The following is an 18,470-nucleotide window of genomic DNA, read 5'->3' on the forward strand; positions in this document are numbered from 1 at the left end:
CCCCAAAAGCCCTCCCCCCCCCCCTTTCCATCCTTTTTCCCGAAACTCACCAAGACTCTTGTCATCTTCTAAGTGACTCCCCATCTCCCATATTTACATTTTCTCCCATTCCTTCAGTTTCTGCCGCGTCACCCGCGACGAGAAATTCGCTCAGCTGTCACGTGGATTACCGAAGGGGAACTGTCACTTTGACATGTGACAGACTTATGAATTCCTCATCTTTTCCCGTTATTCTTTCCTGCTCTCTGACGTATCCCATGTACGAAGAACAAGGTGGAGGCCGACTTAGGAGAAGCGTGCGTGTACACACAGCGTGGACAATTAATAATTCATGAATTGGCCCTGGCGCTAACGCGGCTTGATCGTGACTTCGTTATTTCTCCTATTACAATGTAATCACCCTGTCTATGCCTCGGGGATGTATATCCAGTGTGTATACACTGAACCCTCGGCCCGGTAAGAATCTAAAGGGCTGCTGCGGCGGTAGCGTGCGTGCCACTGGTTACGTACGCTATACGCAACTGCTATCACCTATAGGGTGAACCAGGGTGCGGTTGTTCGATTCACAGTTGCCTGCACGTGAAATCTCATTCGAACGAGTCGCGATTAGCTATTCCGATTTTGAGTGATAAGTCCCTCCCTTACCCCGAAACCCCTTCCTAACCCTGCATACCGGTCTGATGATGGAGTGCCTTTGTACTACTATCCAGCCTGATGTATACGTTCCGTACAGCATATATATATGTCATGCCTTCTAATGACTATGTAATACGCCGAGACCGAGACTTAGGTTCTCCATGATAGACCATAAACACGACTCAGGGACGGTTTACGTGGAGAAAATATGATCCAATTGTCGAAATTGGATTTATTAGACTGCATAATAATTTTTCTTAATTTTATCAACAGGTGCCCTCCAGATTACTGACTCCGAGGTTGAGGATCAAGGGAAGTACGAGTGCGTGGCGAACAACTCCGTCGGTACGGAATACTCGAAGTTTACGTCGCTCTATGTCAAAAGTAAGTACGAGTACTAGATAGATGATAATTGGAATAATTATCTGCTAGGGGTCAGAGTGCAGTATATATGCTACGTTGATCTATCAAGATGTAAAACTACTAAAGGGAAAATAACTCTTTGTGGGGATGCCGGCTGATCGGTGTTTGACAATAGTCGCCCATTGCATCATTGACGATTACTATTTGCCTAACAAAAAGATTATGATACAGGAGGATACGTGTTACGTCATTTGCGCACCTTCGAATTCGTAGAGAGCGTGTAAAATATTTAATCAACGAATCCAGAAACAATTTTAAATGCGAATGTAGTGGATTTTGTAATGCACACGATTGCGTAAAATTCTCAATGACGCGTCGGTACGTCAGATTCTCGTAGTAGAAATTACACGAGAATTCCTAGTCTATTTATCTTCCGTGAATGACTTAGCCGCAGCGTTTAGGTAAAGTCTAAGGACACACTTAAACTTTCCAAGATAGTTTTAATGTGATTAGACTGTAATTAAACACGGCATCCCTCGAGTCGTGGGAAAGGAACGAAGGGAGAAAGTAAATGTATAAGTAAGTGATAAGGGGCGATGGAAGCAAAGGATCGGCGTACGCATAGAAGCAAAGGAAGGAAAGAAAGTGGGATGAAATTTCGAATAGAAAGTTTGCCCATAGACCGGAACTCGTACACCGGAAGTTTATCCCAGAGACTTACCAGAAAAAGCCCACCGCTAATGCCTCCGTCGCCATTGTATTCTGACGTCGATTATTCCGATCCAGTTCGACGCGTCACGCCACAATTCTCCATCCCTCCGCCACCCGTCAGCGAAGTCATGCTCGGCGCATCCTTGAACCTGACCTGCGTCGCCGTCGGGGCGCCCATGCCTTTCGTGAAGTGGCGCAAGGAGCCAGCAACGGACTTGACGCCGGACGAAAAAATACCTATTGGCAAGAACGTTCTGGTACTGACGGATATCCAGGAGTCGTCGAACTACACCTGCATAGCTGCCAGCGACCTGGGAATCATAGAAGCCATGACCATGGTCAAAGTTCAATGTGGGTAAACCTTTAGCTCTCAAAGTCGAACCGGGCTCCGACTCTCTTCTATTTGGAATCATTCTGTTACAGCATTACCTGATCCACCGGCCAATGTCCAGGTGTCAGACATCACAGCCACCTCGGTCAAGCTCACCTGGTCCTACAAGGGCCCTGATCAGCTTCAGTACTACGTGATCCAACACAAGCCCAAGCAAGCTGTTCACCAGGCGTATTTCGAGATATCTGGGATCACGACCATGTACTATCACGTGCGAGGTCTCAGTCCCTACACGGAATACGAGCTCTTCGTCATCGCCGTTAACAGTATCGGCAGAGGTCCCCCGAGCGCCCCGGTCACCGTCACCACCGGCGAGACCAGTCAGTATTTCATTCGGATCATTCAGCCTCGTTGTTCGTCTCATGCACCACTCGATCATCATTAGTATCATTACTTACCGGTATCACACTGTATGCACCATCTTTTTTGTTCTTTCTCCACGGCCGTGACTCTTGCGCTCATTTTCATGCCTTGACAACCTCAGCCGAGTCCACAGTCATTTCCGTCATTCATCCGGCATCGCGCTGTTGGGACTGTCGATGACCATGAACTTGGCGATGCTCAAGTTATTTGAATTTTAGTTCTTCGGTGATTAATAGGATACCGGAAGTACCTAGTATGCGCGTGCGAGTGTGTGGGCGTGTGTGCGTGCGTGGACTATTTTTTTCCCTCTTTTTTTTTCTCCCTTTTGGCACCTAGCTAGTGTTTTTCGCACAGCGCTAGAGAGACGAGAATTTTTGTCGACGTAATTTTTGAGGGAGAAATCTATACTTTTTTTCCATGCCGTCGATGCGCGGACACTTTGACTCATGTAAGTGACCAAGACATGTTTTTTAATAAACCCCGACCGTAACTCATTTCCATTCCATTGATTCTGACCGCCGACAGATGGCAGCTGAATTTCCACGATTTTCAATCCTTGCATACTCAATTTCCGTCGTCCTTGTGTCACCCAATATAGGATCCAAAAAAAAAAATTCAAATGTCTCCAATCCACTCTCTGTCTCCGTCCCTCTTCTCTGTGTTGCACCTTGTCGAAATTTTTGTCTGAGATAAATCTTTTTACTGGAATTTTTTGAAATCGAAAATAAGACGTGTTAACTTTTTATTTCTCTTTTTTTTTTTTTTTGACATTCACACGTAATCTTATTCCATTCTATTTCCTCATTGTTTCTCGACTGTCACTCTTGCTATCCGCTGATACTTCTAAATGCTCGGCCATAGTAATTTTAAAAACAAAGAATAATCGTGTGTCTTTTCCTATGCCCCTTTTATAGCGGAATCTACAAATGGAGGTTCCAGTGAGTCCAATCACGTATTAAGAGTGTTCAGTAGACTTTGACTTTTTTCATATATATAGATATACATGCATGTATAGATATATCCAGTTACATTTTGGTTATCTTGTCAATTGGTATTTATCCCAAACGTTGGCACAACAAGTATGACAGCTGTCAAATCTGACTGGTGTGTTTGAACTGTATGTCCCAAGATGTGCTCCTGTGGAATATATTTTTTAAATATACAGTATCGTGCACTTAACCTCACATTACACAAACGTATTAAAAAGCACGTTTCCTGATGAAACAATCACGTTTCTGTAGTCAAAAATTTTATTTGGTAACCCACAATTAATGAGACAGTATTTGCTTCCTACTTTGCCTTTCTTTCTTATTTCTCTTGCCTTATCAGGTAAGTCCAGGTTATTGATCTCCGTCTCGCATACTGTACTTTTGCTCTTATTTTCTACTTTGGCACATAGTTTTCAGTTTTTAGTGTACACAGTTTTCACCGTTTGAATTTCTGATCCGGCATCCTTACAATTTTTAAAGATGATATGCATCTCGTTTTAGAACCTGGTTCGTCACCGAGAAGGGTTCAGGTGCGACCCCTGAGTTCCAGCACCATGGTCATTCAGTGGGACGAGCCTCAAACGCCAAATGGTCAAGTAACCGTAAGTATAAGTTATGATTGGAATATAATTGAGCAGGTTGACTTGCCGAATTAGAGATTAGCCCCGGTGCAACGTCATCGTTTGTCTCTTCTGTCCAGGGTTACAAGGTCTATTATACGACGGATCCGGATCAACCGATGGCGTCCTGGCTTTCTCAGATGGTCGACAATAATCAGCTGACAACAATATCCGACCTGACGCCTTATCAGATGTATACGGTCCGAGTGCAGGCTCTGACGAGTGTAGGCCCCGGGCCAGTAAGTCCCCCCGTGCAAATAAAGACCCAGCAAGGGGTGCCAAGTCAGCCGGAACAGCTGATGGCTGTCGATATCGGGGAGACCAAGGTGACGCTCCAATGGAGCAAACCAGCTCTCAGTGCTGAGAATATTCTCAGCTACGAGCTATATTGGAACGACACCTACGCGAAGGTAACGACGGATCCGGATCGTCACCGGAAGCTGCTAGACGAGTGTTCCCAATTTGCGAGTCATTATTTTCAGGAGAAGCATCATCGAAGAATCGGCGTCACGGAGAACTACACGCTGACAGGTCTCTACCCGAACACCCTGTACTACGTCTGGCTGGCGGCTAGGAGTCAAAGGGGTGAAGGCGCCACCACAACGCCGTATCCGGTTCGCACGAAGCAGTACGGTAAGCAATAAAGGATGGGTGGGGCACACAGCAGCAAGGAGTACCAACTTAAAGGGAAGGATGAAATAAAAAAAAAACGAAGCAAAATTATAAACAAGGAGACAAAGGAAATGAAAAAGAAATTCAAAAAAAGCCACAGGACTCAATCGTGAAAAGTCGCGATCTTTCAGGATCGTTTAGAATTTTTTCTCCATAGGGAAGGTATAACGATCCTGAAGATCGCGACCCGATCCCGACCCGGGCACAGCAGGTAGGAGTGGTAACCAAGTAGCGCTAGACGCTCCCCGCAAGTAGCGTAAGCTAATACTCGGAGTATTGTTGAATATTCGAGTAAAAAGAAAAAAGAAATGTGGAGAGGGGGAGATGGAGGGAGAGTGAGAGAGGCCGACGAGGGGAATCGAGAGAGAAATTGCATCATCGCGTATGACAGAAATGACATGCATCTATATGCGACCACGTGTAGACCCCCAACAGCCTACACCTGGTCCAGCTAGATGTAAATCGGCTCGCCGCGTGGTCTTGATTCGTCCCTGAGGTCGCTCAGGGGTTCCCCAGGGGATCCCATCCTCAGGGACGACTCACGACACCCGTTAGATTTCCTAACCAAGTGTGGGAGAGTGAGAATGACTGCATGCGTTGCAAAGAGAAACGTTTTTGGATGCCACTTTATATATATATACATATATATATACGTACATACCATATATACATATAAATTGCACTGACGCACTGCATCGATATATGTGTGCATTTTGGGCACCTCTTTTTTACATTCTCAATAACCATACATATATATATGATATGATTTAGCTCCGTTATTACGTTTAACCACGTTCTTTCGTTGTGCATATATACTATATGCTATATAATACACATATACTATATAGATATTCAAGATTCATACGTACGTACTTGCGTACGACTTTTATGGTTTTTGGAGTCGCGAGAGGATCCTCGTACTCTCTTACTATAAACTTAATATGTTCCATTTTCATTCTGACAATTCAAGATTATCCAAGATGGCGCTCAAGAGCCATACTCTAATATCAAAAGCATGTTTTCGACTGTTCAAGGATCATTCGAGCGCATTCCTCAAGTGTCTCTATAAATTACTTGCACTGATAACCAATCCTTTACTTTGCTCTTTTACCTTGTTATCTTTTTCATTTGTTCTTTCCCTTTTTTTATTTATTTATTCCATATGCCAGCCACTCTCTGCTCGAGCTACTCTTTCGCATCACCTTCCACGCTTCTCTCTCCTTTTTGGAACTTGAAGTTGGCCACGGGATAAACTGAAAGCGACACGTTGAAAGACTTCCTTTTGAAAGACTATCGATCCGAACCAACTTCAGGCTGGACTGGAGAGCCTTGGGAAACGTAAGGCAGGGAAGATGGTGCTCTGGCCAGCCAAAGGAGCAGAGTGCGTCTGGCATGTAGATGCATACGTCCTTTAAAGTGAACCTCACCGGAGTCTCTCATTCCTATTCTCAAAAGTTTTCTCTATAAATTCTCTTCCATCCTCTTCTTCGTTTCGTTTCTCCCTACAACTGAGTGTTATACAGTCCCCGGGGCTCCGCCTCGCAATGTAACCGGAAAAGCGACCGGGCCTACCACCATTTTGGTCTCTTGGGAGCCCCCGCCAGCCGATCGTAGCAACGGACGAATCGCTTACTACAAGCTGCAAGTCGTCGAGAGCGGCCGCTCCGATTCGGAAGCCACGGTTATCAAGCTGAACGACACGCAATTTGTGTTGGACGAACTCAAAAAGTGGACCGAGTATCGGATCTGGGTTCTGGCTGGGACCAGCGTAGGTGATGGGCCTCCCTGTTATCCTATCATTGTCAGAACTCACGAAGATGGTATGTATCATTGACCTGACGAATTATTCTTTGTCACTCGGTTTGCGTCCGCAAGGTATTCATATTCTCGTAGCAGGACCGTACACGTGTTAAATCGAACCCCGGAAACCCCACGGTGATCAGTCAAGAGTCAATGCCCGTCGATCAATCGATATCTATGGGTAATAGATTTTTATTGTTTCTACGTCCTTACTCAATTTTCATGAATTTCGAAACGGTTTATCCACCCTGGTACTGTCTCGCGGACTGAACGTTGCGGACGCGAATGTCGCGGAAGCGACGAAAGACAAATGTTTTTTTTTTTTAATTTATGGAAAGATATGTTTATTAAGAGGATTATGCGAGGGAGTTTAAGAAATTCCGATTCGTCAATGCGCGTCTACCACGTAAGGACGAACGGAGCCAAAAATATAAAAGCCCGCCAAAAATCTCTTCAAAATTTCGCGATTCGATAAGTGCGGGATGCCAAACATTTATTATTGCTGCCAGAGTACAGTTGTCAATGTTAATTATATTTTCCGATTTCAGATTCCGCTAACGTCTCTTCGACCTCTCCCACTCAAACGACCAACCACTTCCTGGTTTGCGAACTTTTTGTTTCACTCATTACGTCACAACAATTTCCTATCTCTATACGTACATTCGATATATTATATGAAAAGCTTCTGTTTGTTATTATCACACTGCTTTATGTTTGTTCTATACCTTATGTCATATACATGTCACACGTGGGTATAACGACCACGTGTTATATAGATTTGAGAAAGTGGGAGCGAGAGAGGGAGGAAGACCCGTTATTTTTATTTTTCTTATTCTCCAATTTTCAATGCAAGAGAGAAAAAAGATAAAGAAACAAAGAAAAGTGATGGAGCAAATGCCAAAGAAAATGCTCGCATCCGCGATTACGGAAATCCGCGCGAATTTTGAATTTTCAACGTGCGATTTTCTATGCATAATGTGGCACTTCCAATTGGCCGTCGGTACATTGACGACGTTGGCCGTGTTTTTTGGCTGGCGAGATTTTATATTTTTGGAATTTTTGCGTCGAACAATTTTTCTCTATTAACAACTCCCAAAAAAAAAAAAACCATTCCTACCAGCCCCTCCGCAAGATATATCCCGTCGCAACCAAATTTTCCCAAAAAAACGTCGTCGTATGAAATTCCCGAAATCACGAAATTCTCCTATGTCCTACAAATTTTTTTGCAGGTATACGCAGCCACGGATTTTTCGACGCTGATAATCATTTTTTGAGCTCAGCCTGTTAAACAAACTTTTTTCACCATACTTTTTTACAGGGCCGCAAAATCATTGTGTCACTCTCTCGTCTACTGTTATATGTACGTTTTCTCGCCTTGTTCCAACTCTCACGTTTTATCACGTTTTACCTTCTAATTATGATCATCGATTTTTCGCCTCTCGGATCCGTGTCATTTTTCTGGCCAATCCGAGGGACAGATTCTTTTCTTTTTCCTTTCTTTTTTGTTTTTCTCTAACGCTCTATAATGATGATAATTCACGCATCTGTTTTTTGTCTTCCCTCTTTTAAAGCATTTGCAGGAGGATTGTGAGCCAGGTTTCAAAACTGCTAGTACTTAAGATTACAATTAGCATTACCAAATATTACAATTATTACAGTTATTAAAATTACGATTACCGTTTCACATTAACTGCCTAATTATATGTTATTCTCACGATAATTCATCTTCTTTCTGGGTGGTTATACGTGATATATTCGGTAAAGTCGTCTTTCAACTCTTTCGTTCTGTTACTTTCCACACTTTTTTTCTCACTTTCTTTTTCACTCACTCTTCTATGCCACGTGTAATGATGAACCATAGAATTGGCTGCCACTCGCATAACAATGTCACTCCTGCTTTTACTTATTCCGCCTTAAATTATACCTCGACTCGCAATTACCTTATCACTATATATATATATATCATTATGGACATGCACGAAACAGTGGACTGTCACTATATATCCTTATGGACCAAAAGTGCAATTTCATAGCATTCAAAAATCAACAGACATTTCTCTCGTGGTCCCCTACGGAAATTGAACCAAAAAAAAAAAAAAAACTAGGAGAAAGTGAAAAAGGAAAAAAATGACGTAAAAGCAGGATGACCGTAAGGGCAGCCTACAGATTCATCTTAAACGCTTATCTTATCTAGCACCACACGCGAATGTATCTCACAAACAAATAATAACGCACTTGACTCTTTTTCAATATACATAAGTATATACATATATATATATATACCCCAGTATACGTATACCCTATACGGACTATATATATATTTATATATCTCTCTGATATAAGGCTCTTCTGTCCTTAGTTGAAATTTAGTTCTATTGTTTGCACATGTTAGAGCATGCCTTCATTTGTTTCAATGATTCCCTAAAATCCTTAAATTTCGCATACGAATAATCTCCCTCCTGCCTACACCCCAAAATTGACACGTCACACATGCCACTTGACACCTCGCAAGACAGCCAAAAAATACTCACCGCATTCCCGCATTCCTATACATTCCCACGATTCCGATCCTCCTCCCAATTCCGCGTTCCGCTGTCGCCGGAATCCGCCGAGTCTGTCTTTATTTTTTTCTTAAAAAAAAAATATATATAAAAATAATCAAAAGAAAATATCCAAAATTCCATTCCCACGAATTAAAAAAAAAATTCATTTCTTTCCATTAAATCCAATGAATGGCATGCCGATGCATGGGACTATTTATTTTGGAAAATTTCCATCCGCAATTCCACATTCCTTATCGACTGCACGCTATCATTTCGTCCCTCCGCATTCTCTTGATCGAATGAAATGCGATATGATAAACTCACGAATGACGATGATTTTGGGTCGAACGAAGAAATTTTGAATTAAATTAAAATCTCGATCAGGAGTCTCTTTCTTGACTTTTTTTTAATTTTTACCCCCCTGGCTCCACTCCCCACCTCTCCGGATGTCTACTTCACCTTTTTCCCCTCGAAACGCCGTCGGCCCTGTCAAACTGACAGCGGATGTCAACGGCCAAGCAGACTCGGCGGACGGGCGCGAAGCGCATAAGCCTTAAATAAAATAATAAGCACAGCCAAAAGCACCTTTGCCGTGTGTAAGCTCGCATTTGATCGGAAAGCACAAAGCAAATAATTATCACACGCGTCTAATTATATATATATAGAGGCACAATTTTTTATTGAGTGGTCATCACCGGCACCAACTGTCACACTGTTACTTGTCTCTATTGAATATAATATACATATATATATATCGCGTAGTTACATAACGTATATGCATACATATATTTGCACTTCTTATTCAAGATAATATATATCAATATATCTCTGTATATACGTGTACGCTTGTTTATCGTACACCCTGTATAATTGTTCGAGCACAGTGTACAAAGGAAAGAGCAAGACAGATGATTAAGATTTATTGTCACACTCACTAGTTTCACACGTCGTGTGTGCCCGAGCACTTTGACGCACTTAATAAGCACCAAAAAAAGCACTTAATCAGCACCAAAAGAGCACCCCACTTTCGAATGTTACTTTGCGAGTCGATAGACCGTTTTACGCGGCAAATTCGAACGTGCTTCGGAGGTCGTTTGAATTTTTCGAAAAAATCTTACGAAATTTCGACACTTACGGTTTGCCCGTTAAACAGTGTGAATGCGAGCGTGTGATTGCGATTTCGAAGGAATACCAAGCTCCTCCTGAAAGAGCGATTAGGGATCCTTTTCGTAACGAAAAATAGAAATTAAAAAAAAAAAGGGAAAATTCGGGACAAATTAAGAGGATGATGAAATTTGTCGAAATTTGACAAATTTGGATAACGCGAACAGAGATAACCAATTATTTCAATACATTTGAATACCAATACGCTGTTCAAGTATGAATTTTCGTAAATTCGTCGTGTATCAGAAAAAATAATTTAAAAATCGTAAATATCACATATGCCTACGTCACGAGCTTTAACTCAGAGATAAACGTGTGGTATAGTTAGAAAAAAACGTGATCCTGGCACAGGGTGGCACCCACCCCTCGTCCCCATCTGTATTTTTTTTTCAAAATACCTTTCTTTTTTTGAGTTGATTCAGTTTCCTTCAGGTAAACTGTTATTAGGATACGTTCGTCTACCTGGAATGTAACTACTGGCAATTACGATAATTTACCAATTTTAGTCGCTACCAATTTTTGCATGAACTTTCGAAACTTGTACGTTATGACATATACTTGTCTCTGTTATTTGAATACGTGAAGAATTTATCGGTAACGCCTATTTACTATATATATTCATTATCTATATCTATATATATTTATACCTGTCCACTATGTACTTAATCGTGAAAATATTTCTTTGAAACGGTAGTGATACCCACGTATGTATTTAATAGGAATGTAATGATCTTTTGAGTAACGTTCCCAATAATTTATATATTTACATTTTACGTTTAATTGCACTGTTTTACGTAACCCTTTTCATTGTCCAGCATAATTTCTCCAATAAAACAAAATTTTTTAAGACTCCGTCACTCGCGACTTGTCAAACTTAAGACTCGTCTCTTCTCGAGGATCTTAAAAGGAGTCTACGATTTTGCCGTCGCCATGGTAACCGTAAAAAATTCGGAGGATCGGTACACGTCCGAAAGGAGGATACAGGGATTTTGAATTTTTGAGAGTGAATGAGGCTGGATGAGAAAAAAATAAAAAAAAAAAGACATGATACACCTTTTTGACTAATTCGACAAAAAAAGAAAGTCTCTTCCTGGCGTTTTTTTCCACGCTGAATTTTTTTCCTCGACGACCGTACATACAATTTTGAATACCCTTAAACGCCAAACTCAAAACTAACCTTATATACATATATAATACTTATTGCTGTGATTTTCCTCAAGCTCCTTAACTAGCGTGTAGAGACCTATACTCACACCCGATTAGCCGATTTTTGATTTTTGTATTTTTCTTAAACTTTTGCCCCCTCCCCAGTACACATAAAAAAACACATGAGCCTGCCAGACGCAGACGCATCCGATCGCAATACGATTTACTATCACGAGTGTCCATTTAGCATTTTATATTTAATGTAGAAATGGCATCTCTCGTTTAGTCAAATCACTTTTCTTCAAGCTCCGCACCACCCTATCCATTTATCTATCATCATTAGATATCATTATCATTACGTCCTTCTGTAAGCATTAGGTATACATAGGTTTCCGTTCTCGATGTGCCGTGCCGCGGAGGAAGAAAAAAGAAATTAGCGTAGAAAAACGACCGTCATCCAACAACCAAATTTTGAATATAAAATCTGTATGGAAAAAAAAAAAAATTTCGTTTTTCTTTTTCTCAAAACTGTTTTCGTTTTCGTTGGCGCACCCTTTTTTTTTCTTTTCCTCCCGGTACGAGGCGGCCAAAGATTGCCGTGAATTTTGAATTTTTGAATTGATTTTCATATTTGGAGTAGTGATTGCGCATGCCAAAGATAATATTCTCACGTCTCACGTCTCCCGCCTCTCTGCGACGAAGCGCAAACTAACTTATACGAGGATTAAACAATTTCACGTGCAATCCAAACTAATTGCAATGTCGGCCATTGTTTTGAAAATAATACGTAATATCCGAGGAACGAATGGAATGCAGAGAATGTGATAAATGGTCGAGATCGAATGTTAAGAGTTCGAACGGTAATGTGAAATAAGTGTGACCGGAAGGGTAGATGCGGATGCAGAGGAACGAACGGAAGTTGACGAATGTCTCAGAAAGAATGTCGCCGAATGAAAACGTACGAATGCGTTGCGAATGCCTCGGTGAATGGACGAAGGATTTGAACGGGCCGGCTATAAATTTGACAGCGGCCAAACTAGATATTGCTGCCCATTGAAATGCCTTAAAATAAAGATATTCACTAATCTTTACTCATGTACGAGCGAAATTGACACGAATTTTTACGAATCTTTTTTGTTTTCCACTTTTTTGGCGACTTTCGGGGCGCAGCTGAGAAAAGTGAGTATTCTCCTTAGCGAGTCACGTGTTTGTGCCACACACGAGTTTTTAATACGAGTCCAAATTTTTTCTCGTTTTTTATATATACATATATATATATATATATATATCTGGTTTTTTTTTAAAATCCGTCGCCGATTGCCGCCCTATCAGCCGTATTTTCTAATCTTTTGCCTTCTTCTTTTTTTCCTTCAATTTGCTACGATCCTACAAGCAGCCAAGAGAGACGTCTCTCTTTTTTTAACCACGGGAACGTAAATTCTCGATGCTTTCGTCGTCACGTCTTTTTTTCCCCTAGCAATTAATTGCACGCATATTGTGTGCAGCTAGCGCGATTGTGTCTGTGCGTGTAGGGTAAAGAAATGAAGGGAATAAAAAAATAAGAAAGAAAAAAAATACAAAAATAAAAAAAAATAAGAAAAGCAGAGCAAGACAGGAAACGGAAACATAGAAATTGTAAAGAATTGTTCGAAATATGTATGTATATATTATATACATACCATATACATATATATATTTAATCCGAGTGAGACGGAGCCGTCTTATTCCAAGAGAGCCTCTTTGCCTTTTATTTTCTTTGGCACATTTTAACTCTATTATATTATTCTTGAACTTTTGATCGTAGTTGCTGCTATCTTTATTTTCGTGATGTATCCCAATAGACTATCCTTGGTTTCACGCTTATCTTTTTTAACCCTTATCTCGAGGCACACCTCTTTTACATTTTTTTAATGCGTGCATCACGAATATACTGGACGGTCCATAAATTTTTCAAAAAATTGATAACCATTGACTTCCGGTTTTACGATGGTTCTCCACGTGTGCATGGACCCTCCATTATTTGTCTCATTATCGTCCACCTACCCGCGTTACACGCGCGTTACGAAAACAAGACGCGAAGCAGTAAATAGAAATTGAAAAAAAAAAAAAAATTGCGTAATTGATGCAATTAAATAATAACCGGGAAATATAATTATTGGTATTCAAATGGAGGATGATATATCCGGAATGGATTTTATTTGTAAAAAGGGACGAAAATACGCGTCAAAGTATACGTATATACCTATATAGACTGTCAGAGTACAGGGTTACGTGTTTATGCTGTCAGTGTGTGTGGTTCTGTTTGGCTTACTTTATTTTTCCAATAATTTTCTACTTTTGACATACGCCATCTTACTTTCACTATTTTCCAAATTTCTCTTTTTTTTTCTCATTTTTATTTTCAGACACGCCTTTCAATTTCGACCGACACGTTGGACCTGCAATTCACGACGGAGACAAAAGTCATTCGATAATCAGGACGATGACGTTTGACGCATTTGATCGTTAATTCAATTAATTTTAAACGCATATGATTATTATTATTTTTTTTTAATATTTCCACTTTCAGTTTCCATACGTTATATCATGTTACTCATAATTCGATTGCGTTGTATGTGTGAGAGTGTCCGTAGAGCAGCTAACGTCGCGGCGCTTTAAGGACGTCGATTAATATGAAGTTGCGTTGCAGTGCCGGGCGATCCTCAGGACGTCAAAGCGACGGCGATCAATTCCACGGCGATTCACGTCGAGTGGAAACCGCCTCGCGCCAAAGATCAAAACGGCGTAATTCGCGGTTATCACATCCACGTCCAAGAAGTCCGAGAGGAAGTGAGTAATCTTCTCATATCCCATATATACAATATATGTATACGTATATACTAGATTCTTTATTATAATACCTTTATTCACAAACTTTAGGGAAAAGATCTGCTGAATGATCCAATTCGGCGCGACGTCCACGAAGATGGGGTACTGGAGCTCAATGTCACCGACCTCCAACCGGACACCAAATATTCCGTTCAGGTGGCTGCCCTTACTAGGAAGGGCGACGGGGATCGTTCGCAACCCGTACACGTTAAAACTCCTGGTGGGGTGCCAATCAGACCCCACGTCAACGTCAAGTGAGTGCAAAAGGATTTTTTGCCTTTTGTTTCTTCGCAGAGAGAGGAGGGAGGACCCTTTCCTTTCTTTTTCCATTTAACGAGGATTTCTTGTTTACCTTGTTTCTCCTTTGTTTTCAGGGTGATGGACCGAGATCCTATTGTCTTGGAGCTGGAATGGGACAAACCGACCCAAACGTACGGGGAGCTGCTGGGCTATAGAATCCGATATGGAATTAAAAATCAGACCCTGAAGGAGAAATTTATCTCAAACACCCAACAGAACACGTACAAAATAACTGATTTAGGCAAGTTCGCTAGGAGCTGAAATAAAATTTAATTTAACAAAAGTATATCGTACCGATGAAATATGTATAAGTGGTACAATTGGAACTTGTAAAAAATAGCCCCTTGTATTTTTTTATTGCAGAAGAACGTGGCGTGGACTACGAATTCCGCGTGGCTGGTCAAAACAAAATGGGTTTTGGTCAGGAGGCTGTTCGCTACTGGTTCAGTCCCGAGGGTGAACCGACTGGACCACCAACAAATTTGTCCTATCACTTCCAAACACCTGACACGGTCTGCTTTACCTGGGACAAGCCCTTGCGTAATCACAGAAACGGTCAAATAATCAGGTACGACGTCCAATTTCACAAGAAGAACGACCACTCGCCGATGATCGAGCGCAACACGACGAAGAACAGAGCCGTCTTCACGAATCTGGAAGAGAACACCGAGTACATGTTTCACGTGCGGGCGCACACGTCCAGGGGAACTGGACCCTTCTCAGAGAAGATCATGATAGTCACCGACATGGACATAGGACGTGCCCCGATATCGGTAAACGCGATAGCCACTTCTGAATCCAGCGTGGAGGTCTGGTGGGAGCCTGTTCCAAATCGCAATAAGATAGTCGGTTATCAGATATTTTACACGATGACTGCCGTGGAGGATCTTGACGAGTGGAAGCAAAAGACGGTCGGGCTGACGGAATCAGCTGACCTATTGAACCTTGAGAAGTATGCCCAGTACGCGGTGGCCGTGGCGGTCAGGTACAAAACGGGTCTTGGTCGTCTCAGTGTAAAGGTCACAGTCAAAGTTAAACCAGAAGAAGTTCCCCTGAACCTAAGAGCACCCGAGTCCTCCACGCACTCCATGAAGTTGTCCTGGAGTCCCCCAATCAAGTTCAATCCCATAAAGTATAAAGTGTCTTTCGACGCTGTGAAAGAGTTCGTTGACTCCCAGGGTATGACGCAGATTCAGGTGGTACCGCGAAAGGAGATTTTGCTGGACCCAGAGGAGACGTCGACGACCATCAATGAGCTGCAACCGTTCACCACGTACAACGTGAACGTCAGTGCGGTTCCCCCTGATGGACAGTATAAACCACCTGCTAAAATAGCTGTCACCACTCAGATGGCTGCTCCGAAACCGATGGTCAAGCCTGATTTCTATGGTGTTCTTAACGGTGCTGAAATACAAGTAATTCTGCCCCAAGCGTCAGAGGAATATGGTCCGATATCTCATTATTACCTCATCGTTGTACCTGAAGACAAGTCGACTGCCCACAAGCAACCTGACGAGCTGACCGAAGACATGATCGCTGGCAAAGGTACCAAACAAAAGACGGAGAACGCGCCTTACATTGCTGCGAAGTTCCCTCACAGGGACATTCCGTATACATTCCATTTAGGAAATGGAGACATTTACGAGGGTTATGAGAATAGGAAGCTGGAGAGAAACAAGAAATACCGGATCTTCGTGCGAGCTGTCGTTGATACTCCAAGAAAGGTAAGAGAATATTCAGATTGTCATAATCGTAGAACGATTTGCTGATTGAGACCTTCTGAACTGATTGGTATTTATTTTTTACAGCATCTCTACACCTCTTCCCCGTTCTCGGAGTACCTGGCTTTGGACATGAGAGAAGTGCCACCCGGTGAGCCTCCGCGTCGTCCCAATCCCAACACCCCGGTCGACGGAAATCCGGAGGTCTCCGTGAAGACCAGCGGACCAGAGCCAGGAATGGTTTGGGTAGTAGGTCCCATAATAGCAGCCTTGATGGTCAGCGTCTTCTTGGTACTTCTCTTTGTAATAAAGAAAAGACGACAACCGTGCAAAGCGCCAGACCAAGCAGCCGTGACGCGTCCACTAATGGCAGCGGACATAAGTTCGAATCACGCACCCTCAGATCCTGTAGAAATTCGCAGACTCAATTTTCAAACGCCTGGAATGATCTCGCACCCACCAATCCCGATCAGCGAACTGGGCAACCACATTGAGCGACTAAAGGCAAACGACAACTTGAAGTTCAGCCAGGAATACGAATCCATTGAACCGGGTCAACAGTTTACCTGGGACCATTCGAACATGGAAGTGAACATACCCAAGAATAGATACGCCAACGTGATTGCCTATGACCACTCCAGGGTCATCTTGCAAACCATCGACGGGATCCTGGGCTCAGATTATATTAACGCAAATTACTGTGACGGATACAGAAAACAAAATGCGTACGTCGCCACCCAGGGTCCTCTCCAGGAGACCTTCGCGGACTTCTGGCGAATGTGTTGGGAGTTGAGAAGCAGCACCATAGTGATGATGACCAAATTGGAAGAGAGAACTAGAATAAAGTGCGATCAGTATTGGCCGACGAGAGGAGCAGAGACTTACGGACAGATGACAGTGACGATAAGCGACGTCCAGGAATTGGCTACCTATTGCATAAGAACGTTCCAGGTGTGCAGAGCAGGTTACTCAGAGAGACGCGAGATCAAGCAACTTCAGTTCACAGCTTGGCCGGATCATGGTGTCCCGGAACATCCAGCGCCATTCCTTCAGTTCCTGCGCCGAGTCAAGTCCCTGAACGTACCGGATAGTGGTCCATTGGTTGTGCACTGTAGCGCAGGTGTCGGGAGAACCGGATGTTTCATAGTGATTGACTCCATGCTGGAAAGGATCAAGCACGAGAAGATGATCGACATTTACGGTCACGTGACCTGCCTCAGAGCTCAGCGCAATTACATGGTCCAGACCGAAGATCAATATATATTTATCCATGATGCCCTATTGGAAGCTGTGATCTGCGGCAACACCGAAGTGCCGGCGAGGAATCTCCACTCTCACATTCAAAAGCTCGTCCAGCCCGAGCTCGACAATATAACCGGCATGGAACTGGAGTTCAAGAAGCTGTCCAACATCAAGGCCGACTCGACGAGATTCATCTCAGCAAACCTGCCGTGCAACAAGCACAAAAATCGTCTCGTCCACATCCTTCCCTACGAGTGCACCAGAGTCTGCCTTCAGCCACAGCGCAATATAGAGGGATCTGATTACATAAATGCCAGTCTCATAGATGGATATCGTTATCGTGGGGCATATATAGCGACACAAGGTCCTCTCAACGACACCACGGATGACTTCTGGCGGATGCTGTGGGAGCACAATTCCACTATCGTGGTCATGCTGACGAAGCTCAAGGAAATGGGCAGAGAGAAGTGTCACCAATATTGGCCCTCGGATCGCTCAATACGGTACCAGTGCTTTGTGGTGGATCCCATAGCCGAGTACAACATGCCTCAGTACATCCTCAGAGAATTCAAAGTGACCGACGCTCGGGATGGCGCCAGTCGCACGGTCAGGCAGTTCCAGTTCACAGACTGGCCCGAGCAGGGCGTACCCAAATCAGGCGATGGGTTCATCGACTTCATAGGGCAGGTTCACAAGACTAAGGAGCAGTTTGGACAGGACGGACCCATCACGGTTCACTGCAGCGCTGGAGTCGGTCGAACCGGTGTCTTCATCACCCTCAGCATCGTCCTCGAACGCATGCAGTACGAGGGTGTTGTGGATATCTTCCAGACAGTCAGAATACTACGCACTCAACGTCCAGCCATGGTCCAGACCGAGGCTAGTATCCACTTCATACATAATATATATACCATTGACTTTTGCCTACTTACATCTTTCCT

General features: G+C 42.9%; 1 protein-coding gene across 10 annotated transcripts in view; it reads left to right on the forward strand.

The window, feature by feature from the left end:
* LOC107264618 (tyrosine-protein phosphatase Lar) overlaps positions 1-18,470 on the forward strand; it is a 266,051-nt gene that overhangs the window by 244,101 nt on the left and 3,480 nt on the right. For 5 of the 10 annotated variants that reach the window (XM_025081875.1, XM_015733059.2, XM_025081872.1 and 2 more), the window contains 13 exons: positions 910-1,020; positions 1,786-2,061; positions 2,134-2,421; positions 3,379-3,402; positions 3,955-4,055; positions 4,154-4,483; positions 4,556-4,706; positions 6,269-6,565; positions 14,088-14,227; positions 14,318-14,520; positions 14,641-14,807; positions 14,930-16,290; positions 16,375-18,408. In XM_025081875.1, the coding sequence (XP_024937643.1) occupies positions 910-1,020; positions 1,786-2,061; positions 2,134-2,421; positions 3,379-3,402; positions 3,955-4,055; positions 4,154-4,483; positions 4,556-4,706; positions 6,269-6,565; positions 14,088-14,227; positions 14,318-14,520; positions 14,641-14,807; positions 14,930-16,290; positions 16,375-18,408 (5,483 nt within the window). The remainder of the gene's footprint in view (positions 1-909; positions 1,021-1,785; positions 2,062-2,133; positions 2,422-3,378; positions 3,403-3,954; positions 4,056-4,153; positions 4,484-4,555; positions 4,707-6,268; positions 6,566-14,087; positions 14,228-14,317; positions 14,521-14,640; positions 14,808-14,929; positions 16,291-16,374; positions 18,409-18,470) is intronic. The other 5 variants (XM_025081873.1, XM_015733061.2, XM_025081877.1 and 2 more) reach the window with 4 other exon arrangements.

Source organism: Cephus cinctus, unplaced genomic scaffold, assembly GCF_000341935.2.
Source record: "Cephus cinctus unplaced genomic scaffold, Ccin1 Ccin1_scaffold0189, whole genome shotgun sequence".
Lineage (NCBI taxonomy): Eukaryota > Metazoa > Arthropoda > Insecta > Hymenoptera > Cephidae > Cephus > Cephus cinctus.